General features: G+C 35.4%; 2 protein-coding genes across 4 annotated transcripts; both read left to right on the forward strand.

The window, feature by feature from the left end:
* Positions 1-217: 217 nt before the first annotated feature.
* LOC111411838 (sec-independent protein translocase protein TatB-like) lies at positions 218-3305 on the forward strand. The gene is made up of 6 exons (XM_023042468.1): positions 218-616; positions 742-863; positions 2155-2293; positions 2388-2464; positions 2577-2769; positions 2980-3305. The coding sequence occupies exons 1-6, from the start codon at positions 556-558 to the stop codon at positions 3081-3083; spliced, it is 696 nt and encodes a 231-aa protein (XP_022898236.1). The 5' UTR covers positions 218-555; the 3' UTR covers positions 3084-3305.
* A 1456-nt stretch (positions 3306-4761) lies between these two features.
* On the forward strand, positions 4762-9300 carry LOC111411839 (transcription factor UNE12-like). Of its 3 annotated transcripts, none has more exons than XM_023042471.1 (7): positions 4762-4915; positions 5022-5457; positions 5713-5832; positions 6521-6586; positions 7517-7582; positions 8222-8299; positions 8390-9300. In XM_023042471.1, exons 2-7 carry the CDS (start codon positions 5077-5079, stop codon positions 8591-8593), a joined length of 915 nt encoding a protein of 304 aa, XP_022898239.1. In that variant the 5' UTR covers positions 4762-4915; positions 5022-5076; the 3' UTR covers positions 8594-9300. The 3 variants fall into 3 exon arrangements, with proteins under 3 accessions (XP_022898239.1, XP_022898240.1, XP_022898238.1); XM_023042472.1 differs by having other exon boundaries at positions 4763-4915; positions 5043-5457; XM_023042470.1 differs by lacking the exon at positions 4762-4915 and having other exon boundaries at positions 5077-5457; positions 8390-8809; positions 8884-9300.
* The last annotated feature ends 12111 nt before the right edge of the window (positions 9301-21411 follow it).

The raw sequence follows: 21411 nt of genomic DNA on the forward strand, positions 1-21411 counted from the left end.
GATGTCAACGACTGGTGCACGAGGGTGCGTGGGAGTAGGTATGGGTTTTGTGGCGGCGACGATCATGTTCGTTGCTAAAGAAGTTAACAGCAAGTGAATGCCGAGGACTGGTTTGATAATATTATTATTTTAAATTAAAACTAGAATTAACACCTCACTTTTGCATTTTTTTAAACTTAAAATGTAGAAATTGATTTGATGCACTCCTAATACCTTAAGATTTTTCCCCATTCTTAATCCCTCCCATGTCTCTCTTCAGACCACGTTGCTTCGCAGTTCGCACTGTGTCTCATAAAAAATTTCTTTCATTATCACTGCAGCCTCTACCATTCCTCTCGCATATTATCACCGCATATCTCCACCGATTCCACCAGTTGCCGGAAAGAGTTTTCACTGAATAGTACACAAATCAGGGTCGTACGGTTCAGCCAAGCTTCTGACCTATTGCAGTTGAACGATATGCCATTACATCACTGAAGCTCTCAAGCTCAAAAGAAAAGAATAATAAAAAGATCGGAAAGGGCAAAATTTTTTCAGGAAAATAGAAATCGAAAAATGTTCGGAATTTCCTACGGAGAGGTTTTTCTTCTGCTCGGAGCTACTGCTGCTCTTATTGGTATGCCACAATTTATTGAGTTCATGTATTCGCTTTTGAAATTTAAAAATGCTTTCCCAATTTGATAAATTATTATTAAATTAGGGTTTTTATGTGTTTATGGGGGGAAAATTTAATGATATTAGGCCCAAAAGATCTGCCGATTATAGCTAGAACAGCTGGGAGATTAGCTGGGCGTGCAATCGGATATGTTCAAATGGCCCGTGGCCAATTCGAAAGTGTCATGCAGCAATCGCAAGCTCGCCAGGTATTCGTGTCTTCGATCCACATAATGTGCACACTGATTGATTGTGAGAATGCTACCTAGAACTTTATTTGAAATCTTAAGGGTGAGAGTGGATTGGTAACGTTAGAAGTCATTCTTCCAATTTCTGCATCGTTGGTCGCTTGACAAAGCATTTGATAAAAGTTAACTTAATTTGTGGTTGAAAAGTTGATAAAAAGTTGTGATTTCCCTTGAAATGTAATTTAAAACTAAAGTTTGATTGGTTTAAAAGTTGATTAAATTTAAACAAAGTTTAACCTTTCAATTATTTAATTTAATTAATCTTTAATTTGAGATTTTATTTCTCTGACTACCACTTGTAAGTAATATATAATTACATGATTAATGTTCATAACTATATTTTTATGATTAATTATCATAGCCATTAGTCCTATAATAATATGAATTTCAATATATATTTTTTGATGACCGTGGGTGTTCGGGTTAGCTTACATATATCTCGACTAATTTCACGGGGCCCTGAAGTTTACAGTCGAGTACTCATTTTAGTGGTCCCGAGGGAACTCGAACTAGTGACCATTGAGGAGCAAACCCAAGCCTGACCATTGAGCTACTATTCATGGTTAATAATATGAATTTTAATATGAGTTACAACATATTATTTGTGAGAGGTTGTATGGTAGTATAAACTGACATAACTTTTCCTACTCTAACTGTATTTCATCTACTACCATTTGTGTGATTTTGAGGAAAAGTATATACACACTCGAGTTTGTGTTGGATTCATATATTCTATATTCCTAAATACATATGATACTTTATCTTTAGTAACAAGAAGATGGCATGCTTGACTTCTCCCCATCGTCATGCTCATGATAGGAGATACCACGGTGAGATTAAGGGGCTTTTATGTCAGAGTAGTATTCAGCCGCTGCATTTAGGACAGCATTCTACGCAACTCTCATAAAGGCCATTTTTTCTAACTTTTTCTCTTATGTTCAATTGTTTTGTGCGAAAACGTTGATAACATGAATTTTATGTGAATCCTAATGGGTTGATTTTGTTCCAACAAGATAATATTGATGACATTTTGATCTGGTGTTCTTTTTATGAAATCTTACTTATTCTAGATGTCCTATCTGTAAATAGGACATTATTTATTAAAATTCATGTGTAACACTAAAACTAATTCCAAGCTATCAATTTCATTTCTAACCCTTTTTATTATTTTTTTCCTTTTCTGAAAGTGTACCAGAATGATATTTTGACTTGTTTGCTTTTCAAATATAAAGTTTTCTAATAAAACTGACAGGTTCATAGAGAACTGCAAGATACAATGGCTCAGTTAGAAGCCATACGTCATGAAATTCGGTCTATTTCTTTCATGAATCCTGGTCCATTGACAACGAGGCTAGTGGACAATGTTGCTAGCCGTACATCCTCTGGCAATGGTATCATATTTTGCTTAAGCTTTCAATGTTATACTGGATACTCTGGGTGACATCCATTTTTATGAGTATTTTGGTACATCATTTTTGGAATTAGTGGACGAAGAAACTTCAAAACCTCCTGAAGAGAACTCAGCAAGAGTTAAGAATGCTGCAACAGCTACCACGTTGAAGGTTTATAATACTTGTGAATCTCTATTACTATTATAATATATTAACTCCATTACGCCTTCTTTTAGTGAATGATTTGCATTTCATTAACATTTGATCACTGTATTGCCTTAAGGATCATAGTTCACCATCCTTAGATTTGTCTGATATACATAGACAAGCAACTGCATATACAAGATTGGCTGAATCCACATCCTTAGATGCAAAGTCTACAGATGAAGTTCTTCATGAACTAATCGATGAGTCCGGTCAGTTCATTGTCCTCCCTGTATCCGCTGAAAGTGCAGGATTGTTGCCAAACCGAAAAGGTGACTATTTCTAAGAGGCCGTTTCTGTGTGTTTGCTACTCATCATTATGCACTAATTATGCTGCAATTTATTCTTTTAACCATTTATTACGTCAAATGCCTTGGAGGGGTGTACATCAAGGGATCTGTATACTGAATAAAGATACTGATGGCTTGATGGACACCAATCACGTATGTGCTTTATGAACTTACGAGTGAATTTTGTTTCAGATGACTTAAAGGGATCTGACATACTATTGGCAGCAGTACTGGAGGCTGATGTGGCACATAATGCAAAAGATTTTTTCTCACAGCCTCAAAACCAAAAAGATTGAATGACAATGTAACATTTTCTTCTTCCGCAGTCTGCTTGATTATTTCCCAACAAGAAGCATATTTAAGTGTACCATGAGAATTATTTATAGCCAATGCTGTGCAAATTATTTAATCTCCTAGTTGTGGAAAGGGATATATTTTTTAAAATATTGCGTCCAATTGTAGTCATCTTACTGATAGGTATCAAGCTTAGTTATATATAAACATTGGTCTCATGCTAATTTCAGTTTAGTGAAGATAAGTTTACTGTTAAAAGAAGAAATCATAATTACTGCACTGTCATTTCTGCATTTATCTTATATTCCTGTAGTTAAATAAATGGACCCACGACTCTTTTCCGACCGCTTAACTTTGTTTATCAGCTACATATGTAAATATTTGTGCGATCAGAATCCATGCACTACAAATTTCTGCAGTTCCAGATTTTCACTTTGTTTTTGGCAGCATAATTCAATTTTGCCCTTTCAAGATGAATTGTACGAGGTTCTCTCTCAATAATTTATAAATTGTTGTCTGCATCATAATGGTAAATTATTCCATTCTATGATGCTTGTTACATTTCTCCCAGAAGAACTGATTTGATTTTTGACCCTACTCCAGAATCTGATTGCATTTGTTTTCTAGATTTGATTCTTGAAATTGCGTTGAATTTTGTGGAAATTGAATTATGACCCACTATGGATGTGAAGTCTCCTATGTGTTTGTTAGGTTTTGAAATTGTTGTACAATTTATGAATGCTATCTGCATTTGATTTGATTTTGACTTTAAGTTGTCCACTTGTTTGACTTTTTTCCTAGTTTTGAAATTGGTTTGTCTTTAACGCTATGGATATTGGTCTTTCTTGGCCCATCTGATCCCCTCCCTTCAATTAAGCATTAATTTAGGCTTAATTGTATGTGATTGGCAAAATCTGGTCTTTCCCCAATGATCAAATTAGATTTGTATTTTAGTTACGTATTCAAAATATTTTACCTTACTTCACTAATCATCGCACGATCCAAATAAAAATGGATCGCCCACATGAACCCCGGGTTCCTAAAGACCTTTCGGACGCCTCTCCCTCACATGGGCCGATGAGCATACAAGTATGATAAAACTCACAAGACTTTGGTTATAATACTGCAAAGGTAATATAGTTCATACGATCGACTGTTATGTCACGTCACGTGTAGGAGAATTTGTTAGTCATGTTGTACCTCAAATTTTGTAAGCACCAATGTGTTAAAACGTAGAATCTACTTTTATAAAGTTTGGACAATTTCAATAGAATGACTATGGATTGAAGATCAACAATTTAATTTTTTATTCTAAAAGCTTTACATTATTGTGCTTGACTCGTCTACTTTAGTGTATTAAACATACAATAAATAATTTGATATATTGGAATTATTAGCGTTCATTTGGTTTCCATTAAATTACATTTTATTTTTTCCTTTTATGTTTTGCTACACAATTTTTCATAAAATAATATTATACGTAAATCGAAAATTTTTTCTTTCTTTTTGAATCACCCATTCTTCAAAAAAAAATTATTTAACCCATTTTCATTTCAAAAAATAAGGGCCAAACGGGGATTTAAGTGGTATGTATGCATTAAGAAAAAGTTGAAGAGTGGATATGTAAATTTGTGGAAATGCAGGGACCTATTTGAAAAGGGCCCCTTGCTTTTCCGCCTACTGTTTGCAATTCTTTCGCCTGTGTAGAACTGCTACTTGCGCGAATCATCTCTCCGTCTCTAAAATATACATAGTGTATATATATATATATGTGCATAACTTGTAAAATCCTACTCCAGCTTCAAACATTTGATCGCACTAACAACTGCATAAGGTCTCGTATTTCGATAATTATAGATAAATGTTGATAATTATAGATAAATGTTCTTTTATTTTGTGAAATTGTGTCCCTAAATTGTTTGAGCTGGAACGTTTTGAAGCTAACTGAAGTGGTGATTCAGAATTCTAACAACGTCGACGAGTTGACTCACTGCCATGGCGAATAACCCAGGAGAGGCTACATCGGACGATTTCCTGGAGCAAATCTTTGGATACCCGGCCTACACGGGTGGAGCCGAGACTAACATGGTGGGAAACGACGCGGCCGCTAGCTTGGGAGCAGCGCCGGCTCCGATGTTGCTTCAGCTGAGTTCAGGAGACTGCTCGGGTCACCTTGGAGGCATGGGCGTTGGACTCGGTGTTGGAATCGGCAGCGCGTATGCTGGAGGCGCGAGTGGTGGCGGCGTTGGGTTTCCGCTAGGGTTGAGCTTGGAGCAAGGGAAGGGAGGGTTTATGAAAATAGACGATGCCTCGGGGAGTGGAAAAAGGTTCCGTGACAACGTCGTTGATTCCCGAGCTGCCTCTTCTGTCAAAGCGGTAAATCCTTAACACATGAGTTAAAGAATCTGAATTTGTTGGATGAATTCTTAAAATATTGATAGTATAAAATAAATAAGCAAAATATATCATTTGCCGTTCTTCTTTAGTAGTTGGGATAATGATCCACTCTTGTCTTGACTCTTGATGCCGCCATAATTGCTATTTGGGGTAAAGATGTGAGATATAATGAATTTTTTATTGCCTTTTTTTTTTTTTTGACCTTATAAAAAATTTAATTTCCACCCTTAACAGGGTTTTCGTGGGCAGCCTATGCCTAGTATGGCTCCTGCAATGCCGCATTCACCTGCAGCTCGTCCAAGGGTGCGGGCTAGACGAGGGCAAGCTACAGATCCACACAGCATAGCCGAGAGGGTACGCATAAATGTTTCTTGGAAAAAAACCTCTAAACTTCTTCTTTTCACATATTTATGTAAGATATCATGAGTTTGCTTACTGGTTTACTGATTTAGCAATCTCAAAACCTCCGACTACTAGAGCTGTGCCAGAATTAGTGTCCTGTGGTGGTTTAGTAAATTCTAGATATCTGGATGCAGTCATTTTTGTGCCTTTATACAGGATAACAAAATGTTAGTTAACTGCATGATGACGATGAGTGGATTTATTTATTTAACATGAGGCTGATGTTCTAGCTGTTCTCTGTTCATGGAGGATAATAGGGTTAATAGGAGAGCCTCCTCTAAGCAATCATTGTTGCCGAAAAGTAATATTAGAGCTCAAGCTTTTTCTCAAAGACCTCTCTTACAATTTGCTTTATTCCCCAACCCCACCCAAACAAAGGAAAAAGAAGAAAGAAGAAATTCAAAAAATGATGACGATGACAACAATAAAAATCTATATAGCTGGCACATGAAAATGGGATTAAAAAAACCAGTTATTTTGAGTAAAAAGGTTTGAACTGTTATAGCTATTTGCCATCAGAAGTGACAGTGTGAGATGATTCTGTTCCAAATAGATAATATGTAATTTTTGTTATGAGGCTGTGAAGCTTTCTTCTTATTGCATCAATTGCTTTATTCTTTTTGTGGTTCTCTTATTACAGTTACGCAGAGAAAGAATTGCAGAAAGAATAAGAGCATTGCAAGAGTTGGTCCCCAGTGTCAACAAGGTCAGCTTTTCACCTTTTATTTTTTCCTTTTTTTCTTTTCTTTTCTTTTTTCCTTTTTTTTGGGGGGGGGTTTCAAAAATTCTCCACGGCCACGAAATCCTATACCTTCAAAGGTCATATGCAGCCCTCGAACACATTAGCAATAATTTTAGTTTATATTGCTTCCATCATCTAATACATAATTCTGTATTCTAAAGTTCTGCTTTCCAAATGAAGAAAATAAGTAACATAGAGGTCAGTTTATATTGCTTCCATCATCTAATACATAATTCTGTATTCTAAAGTTCTGCTTTCCAAATGAAGAAAATAAGTGGTTTTGATTTCAGTTTATATTGCTTCCATCATCTAATACATAATTCTGTATTCTAAAGTTCTGCTTTCCAAATGAAGAAAATAAGTAACATAGAGGTCAGTTTATATTGCTTCCATCATCTAATACATAATTCTGTATTCTAAAGTTCTGCTTTCCAAATGAAGAAAAAAAGTAACATACTTAGCAGTGAAAAAAGGACTTATATCAAAAATATGTTAATTCTTTTCTTGACATTTGAACTCCATGTTTTATCCCTGGCGAATGAGTGAAACAGTGCCACCCAAATCAGTTTGGATTAATGCATCCATGGTGGATTTTCATAATTGCATTTTAAAAATCCAATTAAATAAAAGTCCAATTAGAAAGTATTAAACTAAAGTGATTGCTACATATATGTGCAGTTGTCTTTTTATGGAAAGAAAGAGCTCATTTACCTTTTGCATAAATGCTTTCAGTGTTTTCATTATGATTTTGCCAAACACAAAGGGCCACTGTCTAGGTGTGTTGGTACATCTCAAAATGTGTATCTAGTATGCATCTACACGCTCATACAGGTTACAATTAGGGTCATGAGTATTTAGTTGTATACTCTATTCAAATCCAAATGATTAATGCAGAGTGATAGGGCAGCGATGCTTGATGAAATCGTGGATTATGTGAAATTCCTGAGACTCCAAGTGAAGGTAAACTAACTTAAAATTCCACTATATTTATATATATATAATTTTTTTTTTTCTCTTTTTTTGGCCTCGGTGATTCCTTTCTTAAGATTCAAATAGGAAGTGTTAAGACAGTCCATCTATATTGGCACCATTGAATGCCGTAGGATGTTTTACAAAATAAATAGCCTTGCTATATTTTTCTTAATCTTGTTATTAGGGAGCATATTGTGAATTTATAATGCAGTTCTGGAATTTACCAACTAATATATGTTAAATGGTGTCACCCCCAAAAACCTTTTATAATTTTCTTTTTAGCTCCAGAGTTGTTGGGATTCCATCCTTGGTCATGACCGAGATGCTTCCTGTCTAATAATGACAAAAGTAAAATTTCCATCCTTTAGCTTTGATCCTGGATCCTGGAATCTCCCATATGTTTTTGCTTTGAGCAGGCAACATTGTTGCTGGATCCACTGTCTTTACATTAAAAATCCTAAAATCTGACCAATGTGGTTGATATTACTATCGAAAACCATATTTAAAAATCTTGATTGCAGTCATAAGCACTGAATTAGACAAGATCTCTTTTGCTGTATTTGTATCACCCTCTTAATTAAAGTGTGCTTTTAAAAATGATCCTATAAATTGACCATGACCTTCCAGGTGTTGAGCATGAGTAGATTAGGAGGAGCTGGTGCAGTGGCACCACTTGTTACTGAAATCCCGATTAATTCAGTAGAGGTAATTATTAAAAAAAAAAAAAAAAAACTCGATTTTCCTTGAACGGTGCTCTCAATATAGTTCTATAATCTTTGGCGTTATTTCTTGCAGGTGGAAGGTGGTGAAAACGAAAGAGCCCAGCCAGCCTGGGAGAAGTGGTCGAACGATGGTACAGAACTACAGGTCGCTAAGCTCATGGAAGAAAATGTCGGGGCCGCCTTGCAATTTCTTCAATCCAAGGCTCTCTGTATTATGCCCATCTCTCTCGCCTCTGTGATCTACCACACGCAACCTCCCGATACCTCCCACTCTTGAGACCCGGGTCAAACCCAGTTTGTAGACCTCCAAAATAACACATATCCATCAACATCATCCTGTCCTAACTTCCTCTAGTCAAATGTGCCAATTCAACCCTCACTATATTTGTTCTTCCACCACCCTTCAGTTGAAATCTAAGTCAGATTCCACTATTCCTCCTTTTTCCAGCTTCAAGGCAGAGTTTGATACTCAAAATGATAAAATAATGGAAAGGTACCCTCCTGTCCTTGCTAGATTCAAGTAGAGAAGAAAATGTGAAATTGATATGATCTGCTTTTTTATATCAGCGGTGGGACATTTGGCTTGTGGTGAATGATGAAAGCATGATATAATGGCACATTTAGCTAGTGGTGAATGATGAAAGCACTTTTGCAGTGGGAGATTGAGCTTTCATTTAGATAGTGGATTTAGGGACCCTTCAAAAGGGGATGAATGCGTACATATTTTAAATTTTTTAAATTGTATTATCAGCGTAAGTGGACAATATCATTAGAACTTAGAAAGGATAATAATTTTTTTTTTTTTTTTTGTCCTAAAAAGTTGGATTTATATTCCAACTGACATCAATTGTACTAAGTGGGTTGGCTGCCAAAAGTTATTTGACTTGTTCCTCATTTCTTCTGTACCATCATTGTAATCAAATTATTGTGAAAAAGAGAGAGAGCTGATGGTCCAAATATGGATCAAAAGGGTAGTTATCTGTAGAGTCGGGCATCGGCATCGTTTAATTGTTCAAAAAGAAGTCGTATATATACACGTCTTTGCCCGTGCATTTATTTTGAAATAGATGTTAAGGAGTGTTAAATATATTGAATTCTTGTGAATTACATCCTTGAGTCAATATTTGATATGGCTAGATTGGGATGGACTTTTCATTATTGAGTATGCAGGGAGACTTATTAAGTAATATTATTCCAACTATAAAATATCGTGAAGAAACTCTACTAGTGTTACACAGCTATTATGATCACACTCCTTAAATCTAAACAAACAAAAAAATGTAAGATATACCTTCTTCGGCACCGAATTTTATATTGCTCTCTAAAGGTTATCATATTTGTCTTCTTCAACAATAATTATTATTTAGAACATAATTAAAGTCTTTTGCCAATGACAAAAGAACTTGTACAAAGAAATTTAGCTACAAAGAGATGGATTCTTGAAGAAAATAAAAACTTAGAAGAAGACATTCACAATTGTTCTTTTTAAAGGTTTCAGCCACTACTATGCATTACTTTATACATATGCGTCTAAATATGTCACAATAAACTAGAGAAGGGGGACATATCTCAGTGGTGTAAAGGACAAGGGTGAAGTATACTCAACTTTGCTAGTAGTCGTAGTGTGAGGGTTTGATTTCTGAAACATGGATTGAGACTATTTGTGGGTACCAGTGTACAGGCAGCTCTTGTTCCCTGGTCTATTGGGGCATATCCCGTGATTAACCCCTCTCACGATGTTTCAGAGATGGGACGGTGAGAGACCTTTAAGGTTGGGTTCAACCTTTAAACTAGAGCAGGGGGGACAAGTTAATACACACGTGCGCGGTGGTAATGCAAGCAATATTCCATCAATTAAATATCCTATTGAGTTAAAAGGAATCAAATGCTGGAAACTTAAGAAGTTGGAACAATCCAACAATTAGGGAATAATTCCCATATAACAACCTTATTGCCTACCTTAGGACCAGTTTGAGCAGTTGAATTTATACTAATATATGGAATTCCACGAATGGTTGAAGGCTAGATATTCTCTTGATATGCTTTCCAACTTACCACAATATCAAATGGCAAAACTCTACTCAAGTTAATAAATACTTGTACTCAAAAAATTCATCACCACTCAATTTAAACATAGCCGACCTCCCATCCCCTTGTAATGTACCCGCTATCAATTGCTTGTTCGGACCCTTCTCAACTATACATGGAGAGTTACTATATTTTGGCTTCAAGAGAAACTTAAAATCCAAAGTCTCTGCACAAAAACAAAAGATAATTAAATCTACAATTTGAGAATGCTTGCCTAAGCCTGAAAAATGTATATTAACTTTTTATCCGTTGAAGTTTTGTACTTTAAATTACAAAGAAAATATTACTTTTTCAAAACTCAAAGATGTAACGTTTTTCTAACTTTCACCAATAAAAATTAAAACTTCGAGTTTTTACTTGTACAAGTAATTTTTGTATGCTTAGCCAAACATCTAAAAGAGGGAAAAGAGCAATTGGTTATTCAAGAATTCACATATCTTGTTAAGCCTAGATTTGTACATCAAGAATTATTAAATGCCAAGAAATTATTTGCCATCAGCCAGAATAAATTTGAGCCCTGTGAAATGCACTAACGATATCATCGCTATCAATTTCTTGTAACCCACTCATTTTTCGACCATATCCCCAACCTATAAGGCCATGTAGTCTTCCCAACACAAGAATCAAAGAGTTAGCTTCAGTACTATCCATCAAATTTCTTCAAAGCCTTGCTTTACTACAATCCTTTAACATCCTAGAGCTTTAAGACCTTTCCATGAAACTTTTGCAATTGATAAGTTCACAAGTTTTGTTTTGCCCTCCCCTCTTTGACTCTAATAGCTTATATGCCCAAACTTCAATCTAACGAAAACAAAATATATCTTTGAAAAATATCTTTCTCATTCATAACACATCTTAATCGTGGCTTAGAAAAAGGAAATCACAATAATTTCGCATAACATTGAAAAACCTATTTGAATGAATGAGAAGATAAAATTTCAACCGAAAGTTTCTAAATATAATATTTCAATTCCAAATTATTAAGTATATACGTGACTAAAAAGGACTTCCATGTCATTATCTTCAATCATAGAGTGTGATGCAGTTTACACTTGACTTTCGAAATAAAATAAATAAAGAAGAATTAGTCTATGCAAACAAGCACATAGGCAGCAATACTTATTTATTTGTACTTACTCGTGCAAATGACCACATTTTTTTATGCTACAATCCAGCTTCACCAGCATAACGCCACCATAAAGTGGCACACTCTGAAATTGGCACCATGGGTCTCCAATGAGAAACTTCAATGTACATCTTATATCTTGAAATGACATCCATAAGTCTTATTCAGTCATGATACCAAGCTTGAAGGAGAAAGGATATGAAAATTTTTGTGGGGAAAATCCCAAGTTTCACCAGTTCGTCGGTTTATGAAAAATGAGGAATCCGGTATTCTCGATTTCAATACCGTATATGCTTTTTGTCTAGTAAGATGATATATAATAGCAAGTTACAGTCGTACAACTAATTGGATAATAACAGAATGAACAACAAATCAACTATTGAATTTACTGCAATAAATAACAGAACGAATAATTGAAATTGTAGAAAATGAAATTGCAAACCGAGGCCTGTGTTCCACACAGTTTCCTTAAAACATATTCGCCCCCTCACCGTTTGTGCTTGAGGTTTAAAACGAGCGTCCGTTTCTCAGGATACAATAGTAAAATCAGTAGCTTCCAAGTATCGTAGAAACCACTCCGACGAATTGAACTAGTACCTGAACTATACCACCACCAAGACAGAAATGCAGAAAAGATAGAACTCTATGCAAATGAATTTCTTGTGTATTCTAAACTTGAAAGCTTTTGCTTTGGTGTATTGAAATGCGGAAAATGAGCCACTATTTATAGGCTAGGCTACCATTAATTACAATGACCTTTGGAGTTTCTCATCTTTTTCCTATGTGAAACAAATTCATTTTTCCCACATAAACTCCCTTTTGAGTGGCACACTTTGAGCCTCAATTTCTCATTCACCCGAGCATTATCTTTGGCAAATAAATATATGATTTCGATGTACTCACAGAGGATAATACAAATTAACTTTCATATTCCAAATTGAACAATTGGGTCCCTCTCAAAACTCGTACCAAAGTCGGCTCATAACTTCCAACAATCCCCCACATGAATGAAAATTGGGAGCGACTCATGCATGTGACACATGACGACTTATGAATGTGATACATGACGATTTGTGAATGTAACACACGACGACTTGGTGATATAGTTCAACAGTTGAAACCTACATAGGATAGGTAGGTGTTACCCGTTGAACCTTCCCTTGTGAAACCATATTTACTTCACTGGCTGACTAATAGACGCGATGTCCTTGAACTGTTCTGCCGTTTATGTAAATGATGATACACTTCACAAAGGATTCTTCCCAAGACATCTCAGTTCTCATTATTATGTTCGTTTTGGCCATGAATATACGCCTGGTTCTGTGAGAGTTCACAAGAATTGCGCCCCATACAATTCTCTTAGAAGCGGCCCGACTTCTCTCTCACATAGGTGATTTCTTATTACAAGTAACATGCATTATTTGGCTCGATTTTCGACGCATAAGAATCATTAAAAGCCTATTGCTTATCCTCCATCTTTACGGGCATCACATGAATGGACAGGAGGTAATATCCCCCACAGTGATTCTATCAAGTCTTTTCAATTAGGTTGTCCCTTTGAACCTAAATCTTAGGATCTCTAGTCAACTAGATTGGATTTTCCTTTGTATTAACTTATCCATTCAAGGGCTTAAGTCCCATTCCTCTCAATGATTTCTCAACTAACTGTCTATTTAACCCTTTGGTTAGCAGATCCGAAACGTTATCCTTTGACTTAACATAATCAATAGTGATAACTTCAGTTGAGAGTAGTTGCCTAATGGTATTATGTCTACGACGTATATGTCTAGACTTACCATTATACATATTGCTCTGTACCCTTCCAATTGTCGATTGACTATCACAATATATGCAAATTATTAGCATAGGCTTTGATCATCTTGGAATATCCTCTAAGAAGTTGCGTAGCCACTCAGCCTGTTCACCACTTTTATCTAGAGCTATAAACTCAGATTCCATAATGGATCTGGTTATCACTGTTTGTTTAGAAGATTTTCATGATATAGCTGCACCTGCCAATGTGAACACAAATCCACTCGTGGACTTTGAGTCTTTTATGTCGGATATCCAATTATCATCACTAAATCCTTCAATGACCGCTAGACATCTACTATAGTGCAGTCCAAAATTACGAGTATATCTCAAGTACTTTAGTACTCTTACTATCCCTTTCCAGTTATCAGCTCCTGGATTACTCGTGTATCTACTCAGTTTGCTCACTGTGTAGGTTATGTCTAGTCTTGTACAACTCATCAAGTACACCAGACTTCCAATAATTCTCGGGCATTCTACTTGAGACACACTTTCACCTTTGTTCTTAAATAGATGTTGACTCGTATCTATCGGGGTTCTAGTCATTTCAGTATCATCCTTACTGAACTTTCCTAGGATTTTGTCCACATAATGTGATTGTCTTAGAACAAGACCATCCGACGTTCTTGAAATCTTGATTCCAAGTATAACATCAGCTAGATCCATGTCTTTCATGTTAAATCTCGAATTTAACATGGTTTTAGTGGATTTGATCACCTTATCGTTGCTGCCAACAATAAGCATGTCATCAACGTAAAGACATAAAATGACATAGCCATTTTCAGTGTCTTTAACATAAACACATTTATCACACTCGTTGATCTTAAATTCACTCTCCATCATGACACTGTCAAATTTCTCATGCAATTGTTTTGGTGCTTGTTTCAAGCCATACAATGACTTTACCAATTTACACACCTTCTTTTCCTGCCCTGGAGACGAAAACCCTTCGGGTTGTTCCATATAGATTTCTTCATCTAAGTCTCCATTCAAGAAGGCAGTATTGACATCCATTTGACGTACTTCAAGATTTCGCAAATCAACAATCGCAAGTATCATTCTAATGGATGTTATTCTCATTACTGGAGAATATGTATAAAAGTAATCAAGGCCTTCCCGTTGTCGGTAACCTTTTATTTCCAACTTTGTCTTATACTTTTCAATAGTTTCATCTGCTTTCATTTTTCGTTTGAAAATCCACTTGTAGCCTAGTGGTTTACTTCCTGATGGAAGATTCACTAGCTCCCATGTATGATTTTTCAGGAAAGAATCTATTTCACTTTTAATGGCCTCTTTCCATTGAGGTCCTTCTGAGGAGTTCACAGCCTCTTGATAGCTTCGAGGTTCACTTTCTAACATATAGGCCAGAAAATCCAGACTATAAGATTTTTCTGTCCTTTTCCTTTCGCTACGTCTAGGTTCTACCTCAACCTCCTCTTCTGACTCTTGGTCCTGACTATGTTCAGTCATAGTCTCATACGTCCGTTTAGAAGAACTTGCCTCTTCTCCAGAGCTGCATTGAAACACATGTTCAAAAAACGAAGCGTTTCTCAATTCCATTATTGTGTTTCTGTGTATATCTTGGATTTTAGATTCATACACGAGAAACTGATAAGCACTACTGTTATGTGCATGTCTAATGAATATGCAGTCTACAGTTTTCGGGCCTATCTTCACCTTCTTTAGTGTGGGACAGCCACTTTAGCAAAGCATCCCCACACTCGTAAGTATTTATAGGAAAGCGTTCTTACTTTCCATAACTCATAAGGGGTCTTCTCCATTTTCTTTCGGGGCACCTTATTCAAAAGGTAATTTGCTGATAATACAGCATTCCCCCACATGTTCCGAGCTAATCCATAACTTACTAGCATTGCATTGATCATCTCCTTTAAGGTGTGATTTTTCCTTTCAGCAACGCCATTTTGTTGCAGTGAATACGGTGCGGTGGTTTCATGTATGATTCCGTGTTGTGCACAGAATTCAGCAAACGATGCTTCATACTCACCACCTCGATCGCTTCTTAGCACCTTAATTTTCTTGTTAAGTTAATTTTCAACTTCATTCTTATAAAGAACAAATTTCTCTATCGCTTCATCCTTGTTTTTTAGCAAATACACATAGCAGTATCGTCGACAAAAGTAATGAAATACTTGTTGCCACCTCTTGTTTGTACAAATTTTAAATCACATATATCACTGTGAATTAAATCAAGTGATTCCGCATTTCGTTCAATTGACTTAAAGGACGACCTAATCAATTTTGCTTCAACACAAGTCTCACACTTATATTTAGAATCAACATGGAATGCTGGTATGCATTTCAAGTTAACTAGCTTACGTAAAGTATCATAGTTAACGTGTCCTAGTCTACCATGCCACACATTGGAAGACTCAAGCAAGTAAACAGAAGCATTCACTTTATTATTCATTTTTGGTTTAACAACCATTACATTGAGTTTAAACATTCCATCGGAAACATAACCTTTTTCGACAAACATTTCACTTTTCGACAAGATGACCTTGTCTGACTCAAACACAATGCGGAACCATGCTTATTCAAAAGCGACCTAGACACAAGGTTCTTGCGGATTTCCAGCACATGCAGTACGTTGTTGAGAGTCAGCTCTTTTCCCGAAGTCATCTTCAGAACCACTTTTCCTTGGCCCTTGATTTCAAAAGTTGCTGAATTTTCCATGAACAACTTCTCTCCATTCTCAATTGCTTCAAAAGCAGTAAATAACTCTTTATCAGAGCACACATGTGTCATAGCTCCGGTGTCAATCTACCATTCTTTTGGATTAGAACCCACCATGTTCACTTCAGAAATGACTGCTGCAAGACTCATCTCCAACACATCATGTGCCATGTAGTCAACCACATTTGCTTCTTTCTTCTTCTTTGGCAATCTGCACTCTGAAGATTTGTGGTCTACTTTGTCACAGTTGAAGCACTTCTCTTGAAATTTCTTCTTAGGAATGCCCCCTTTTGGTCCCAGCTTGATCCATTTTCCACCAGATGGCCCAACTTTGGTTTTTTAGTTATTACTACTTTGACCATGTTCAACAATATTGGCCTTAGCCGTACCAGGATTGAACCACTTCTTTTCGGAACTCTTGTTGTCTTCTTCAATTCGAAGTCTAACAATTAGTTCTTCAACGTTCATTTCCTTTCGCTTGTGTTTCAGATAATTCTTGAAATCTTTCCACGCGGGAGACTATTTTTCAATGATTGCAACCACTTGGAAAGTTTTACTCAAAATCATCCCTTCGGCATGAATTTCGTGAAGAATCACTTGGAGTTCTTGCACTTGACTGATTACAGTTTTGGAGTCCACCATCTTATAGTCCAAGAATCGGCCGACGATAAATTTCTTAGCCCCGGCATCCTCAATCTTATATTTCCGGTCCAAAGACTCCCACAACTGCTTAGCAGTTTTCATGGTGCTATACACGTTGTATAGCGAATCTGCCAAACTGTTCATGACGTAATTCCGGCATAAGAAGTCCGAGTGGTTCGAAGCATCAACAGCACTGATTGCTTGAACATCCACCTCACCCTTTTGGAGTTTTGGAGCACTTTCAATCAAGAATCTCGCAAGATTCAAGGTGGTCAGATAGAACAGCATTTTCTGCTGCCACCTCTTGAAATTCAAGCCGTTGAATTTCTCCGGCTTTTCCCCATGGTTAACCAGTACATTAACCGGAACATTAGCCACATGTTGGCTCGCAACACGACTTGGCACTTGAGCCACAGTTTGAGCAATAACAGAGCTAAGCCCTGTAGCCATAGCTGCACCCATAGCCGAACTAGACCTTGCACCCATAGTAGAACCCATAGCCTGAGTTTGCATACCTACAGCTTGGAACACATCTATGTTGGAATCCATGTTGGTGGAACCGACTGCCATTTCGTCTTTTGAAAGAACCAAACAACAAATTAGTTTTTACAATACAAAAAATATAAGAAATTAATCAATATAGGAGACCAATTTTTCCTTTCTGAAAATCTGTTTTAAGCTTGTAGGGAAAATCCCAAGTTTCACCAGTTCGGTCGGTTTATGAAAAATGAGGAATCCGGTATTCTCGATTTCAATACCGTATATGCTTTTTGTCCGGTAAGATGATATATAACAGTAAGTTACAGTCGTACAACTAATTGGATAATAACAAAATGAACAACAAATCAACTATTGAATTTATTGCAATAAATAACAGAACGAATAATTGAAATTGCAGAAAATGAAATTTCAAACCGAGGCCTGTATTACACACAGTTTCTTTAAAACAGATTCGCCCCATCACCGTCTGTGCTTGAGGTTTAAAACGAGCGTCCGTTTCCCAGGATACAACGATAAAATCAGTAGCTTCCGAGCACCGCGGAAACCACTCCGGCGAACTGAACTAGTGCCTGAACTACACCACCACCAAGATAGAAAAGACAGAACTCTATGAAAATGAATTTCTTGTGTATTCTAAACTTGAAAGTTTTTGCTTTGGTATTGAAATGAGGAAAATGAGCCACTATTTATAGACTAGGCTACCATTAATGACAATGACCTTTGAAGTTTCTCATCTTTTTCCTATGTGGGACAAATTCATTTTTCCCACATAAACTCCCTTTTGAGTGGCACACTTTGAGCCTCAATTTTTCATTCACCCGAGCATCATTTTTGACAAGTAAGTATATGATTTCGATGTACTCACGAAAGAGAACATAAATCAACTTTCATCTTCCAAATTGAACAATTGGGTCCCACTCAAAACTCGTGCCAAAGTCGGCCCATAACTTCCAACAAATTCGTACTTCACAAGATTAAACATATATGAAGAAATATTAAAAAAGATAAAATCATAATTTTTATTTCATTATTTGGAAATTCATTGGACAGGGGGAAGTAATTAAGATTGGACAATCATGAGAAATCATAGATTAATTTACTGATAGTAAGGACATATTTTATTGTTGAAATTAAAGCCATCAAAAAAAAGTTCGGTCAGGAACAAAGAATTGTGGCAGAGCGCGTATGAAATATTTACAATTCTATTTAATTTCTTCTTTCTTCATTGAAACAGTAGAAGTTCCATGCAAAAAAAAACCATAGAGATTGAGTGGAAGAGAAATTTACACTAAATGCAATAGTGCACTGTAGCTAAACTCGATACTATAGCCGTTTTATTTTGGTGTGATTAGACAAAGTTTGATATTAATGTCGATGAATTTGCTTTCACTTTGATTTTTTTACAGTAGCCAGAAGATAGGTTTCGTTGCATTTTTCCCAAGTGTGGGCCGTAACATGAAATGATCTCTTCATGTATATCTTCTTTCACTCGCAAAATTAAATGCATTTCAGCCCTTCATACTCTTTCTCAATTAAAATTTGGATTTTGCTCCTTTACCAGACCTGGTAATGATCTGGTAGAGGAGCCTCTCTTACAATAATGGGTCCCCCATTATTAAAAAAATGCCAAAAAACACCCACCCCACGTTTAAATGTGACTGGAGTTGCTCCACCAGATCATATCTGGTGGAGCAACATGGTCCAATTTCAAAGGTTATCAAATATGGGGCATATTGTATTTGAAGAGTGAAAAAAACCTTTTTTCCATGAACAGTGAGGGAACAATTTAGGAACAATACAAGTGGGAACACAATGGCCCAAAAATGAGCAGTGAATGTGGATTGCCTCTTTTATATGAACGTAGGTAGATAGATAGATAGATATTTTGGCATTTGTCAAGGATGAGTAATTAATAGGCAATAGTTTTCAAGCTATAATTTAGATTTGCTTTAGCATTGAAATGCTAATAAAGGGTGACTATGACTAAACAAGATTTAAAAACCTTAAAAAAAGTTCGTTAAGTTTTGTCAAGATTTCAATTCATAATTAAGAGTAAGTTTTTTTTTTTCAAAATTTATATATAATTAAAATTTTAAATAATAATAATATTATAAAAATTATTTTATATATTCACTCACTATCATCTATCCTATCAAATATTAATTATTTCCGTGTTTCTTCTTTCTCTCTCTACTAGTCCTTGTTACGTGCATTGCACGAATGTTGTATTTATTGTGTTTTTATTAGTGTAGAAATTATAGATGTTAAAAAGGAAAAAATGTTGAAGATTTATTGCATTATTCAAAAGTCTTGGGAGCATACTATGATGCATTACAATTTATTCATAAACATAATCATTAGTTCCAACAGACATTAATATACCCAAAAATAACCATTAAATCGATATATTAATTGTCGACATGATTAGATATAGCCCAGCACAAGAAAGATTACCGAATATCCACTATGAACATCAAGGTTCAAAAATTTATATAGATCTAATAGTTTTATTAATAATAGACAGTAAGACAGAAAACTTTGAGGCACAATTCAAGAATATCTCACCTTATTGTTGATCAAGTTATGTAGAGCAATCACACTTCAGATAAGAGACGAGAGATATATGACCAACATCCTATCATTTGTTTTCACTGCAAGCGGAAGCAGAGAATAAATTCATTAAAGAATTGTGTTCAGAATCCTAACTAACAATGCAGATGTGAACTGGAAAATAAAGAAAATATCAATATACATTTAGCCACTTTACTTGCAAATGATTTAATTAACTCGGACACGAGATTTGGCAGTAGGTCCAACACATCCCGCAGAAATTAGGAGAAATTAGTAATTATTATCGTATTCTGTGTATAATCATTATTTGAAAATTGGAATGCTTCTGCTTAAATTACTGGATTAATGAGGGTGGTTGATTAGATTTTGATATTTTCTTATTGAATAACACACATAATTAATTATTATTCCATCCAATCACATTAAAGATTATATTGAAAGTGACTACATAGCTGATGTATTCACTTTCTTTGGAGTCAAGACTACTTTAAATTTAAATATATCCCTCTTTGTTCAATACCTGTGTCTTTGTAGTCTGGTTTTAAAACTCTAAAATCAATTTTTTTCTGTAATGTCCTGATCAATGTCAAGTCAGCTTAAACATTTAAACAAAATAATTTGTTCTCTGAAGGCATCCAGAATGAAATCTATAAACAAGTACCACAAAAGGCTAGTATGTTTAAGAAGATAAAATCGACCAAATTCAAAGAGCTCTCCGTATGGATCCGTAAAACTAACATGCAAATTGCTATTTACAATGCTATGAAATTTAAAAAGGGAAAAAAATGAAAAATCATTTCTTGCATTTTGATAAATTAAAAGTCAAACATTATGATCAGTAGCCTCCTCCTCTCTCTTAAGCATTTCATCAAACATTTATCTAGCTCCATTCACGCTTTTGAAGCCACATTTTGATCATAATATGTAATGAAACCAAGCTCAATCTAAAACCCAAATTACAAAAAATCTGAAGCTCAAATATATATATGGAAACGCCTGCGAAAGGATTTTTGCCAAAGAATATGAGGCAATAATATGCAACCAAATTAAAAACATAATCGAGCAGAATGTTAAGAAATGTCGTACCAAAAATTTAAAATAATTAACAAAAACTTTAAATTCATCCCAGAAATGCTATGAAATGGATTCGCCCAAAGAAAGTCAAAATCCCAACAAAAGCACCATTTTATTTGATTTTTCTTCAATCTTGTTCTTTTACATTTCGTGGTTGGAATATGGTACAATACGAAGGAGAGAAATTTCTTCACCCTTTTTCTCTATGTAATGCGTGATGGAAATAAAGAAGACCAAAAAATTTTTTTAAAAAAAGGTCATTTTGCATTTTGCACAGTAACATGAGATTTATTTACTGTTCAATGAAATAGTGTCATCTACTTTCCATTTTTAAGATAAGTTAGAATAAAAAGTTAGTGTTAAAAACGAAATTATAATACCCTCTAAAAAAATTTGACTTAGAACCACACAATAAAATCAAACCATCATACATTCAATTCATAGCAAAATTCTATATTTACTTACCAAAAACTCTTGTTTCAATAATTTAGATTCAAACATCTGTAAAAAGAAAACAAAAATAAGGAAAGTGAGGGAAAAAAAAGAAAAAAAGGAAACTGCTATCGCAAAAATAAATAAATAAATAA

Source organism: Olea europaea, chromosome 16 (genome assembly GCF_002742605.1).
Source record: "Olea europaea var. sylvestris chromosome 16, O_europaea_v1, whole genome shotgun sequence".
Classification (NCBI taxonomy): Eukaryota; Viridiplantae; Streptophyta; class Magnoliopsida; order Lamiales; family Oleaceae; genus Olea; species Olea europaea.

Bases quoted from the DNA above. Each gene is read 5' to 3' on its own strand.
- LOC111411839 (XM_023042471.1), top strand. From the start codon at position 5,077: ATGGCGAATAACCCAGGAGAGGCTACATCGGACGATTTCCTGGAGCAA. The intron at 5,458-5,712 runs GTAAATCCTTAA...CACCCTTAACAG, and splicing joins CTGCCTCTTCTGTCAAAGCG to GGTTTTCGTGGGCAGCCTAT. The intron at 8,300-8,389 runs GTAATTATTAAA...TATTTCTTGCAG, and splicing joins TCCCGATTAATTCAGTAGAG to GTGGAAGGTGGTGAAAACGA.
- LOC111411838 (XM_023042468.1), top strand. From the start codon at position 556: ATGTTCGGAATTTCCTACGGAGAGGTTTTTCTTCTGCTCGGAGCTACT. The intron at 617-741 runs GTATGCCACAAT...TAATGATATTAG, and splicing joins AGCTACTGCTGCTCTTATTG to GCCCAAAAGATCTGCCGATT. The intron at 2,465-2,576 runs GTTTATAATACT...TATTGCCTTAAG, and splicing joins CAACAGCTACCACGTTGAAG to GATCATAGTTCACCATCCTT.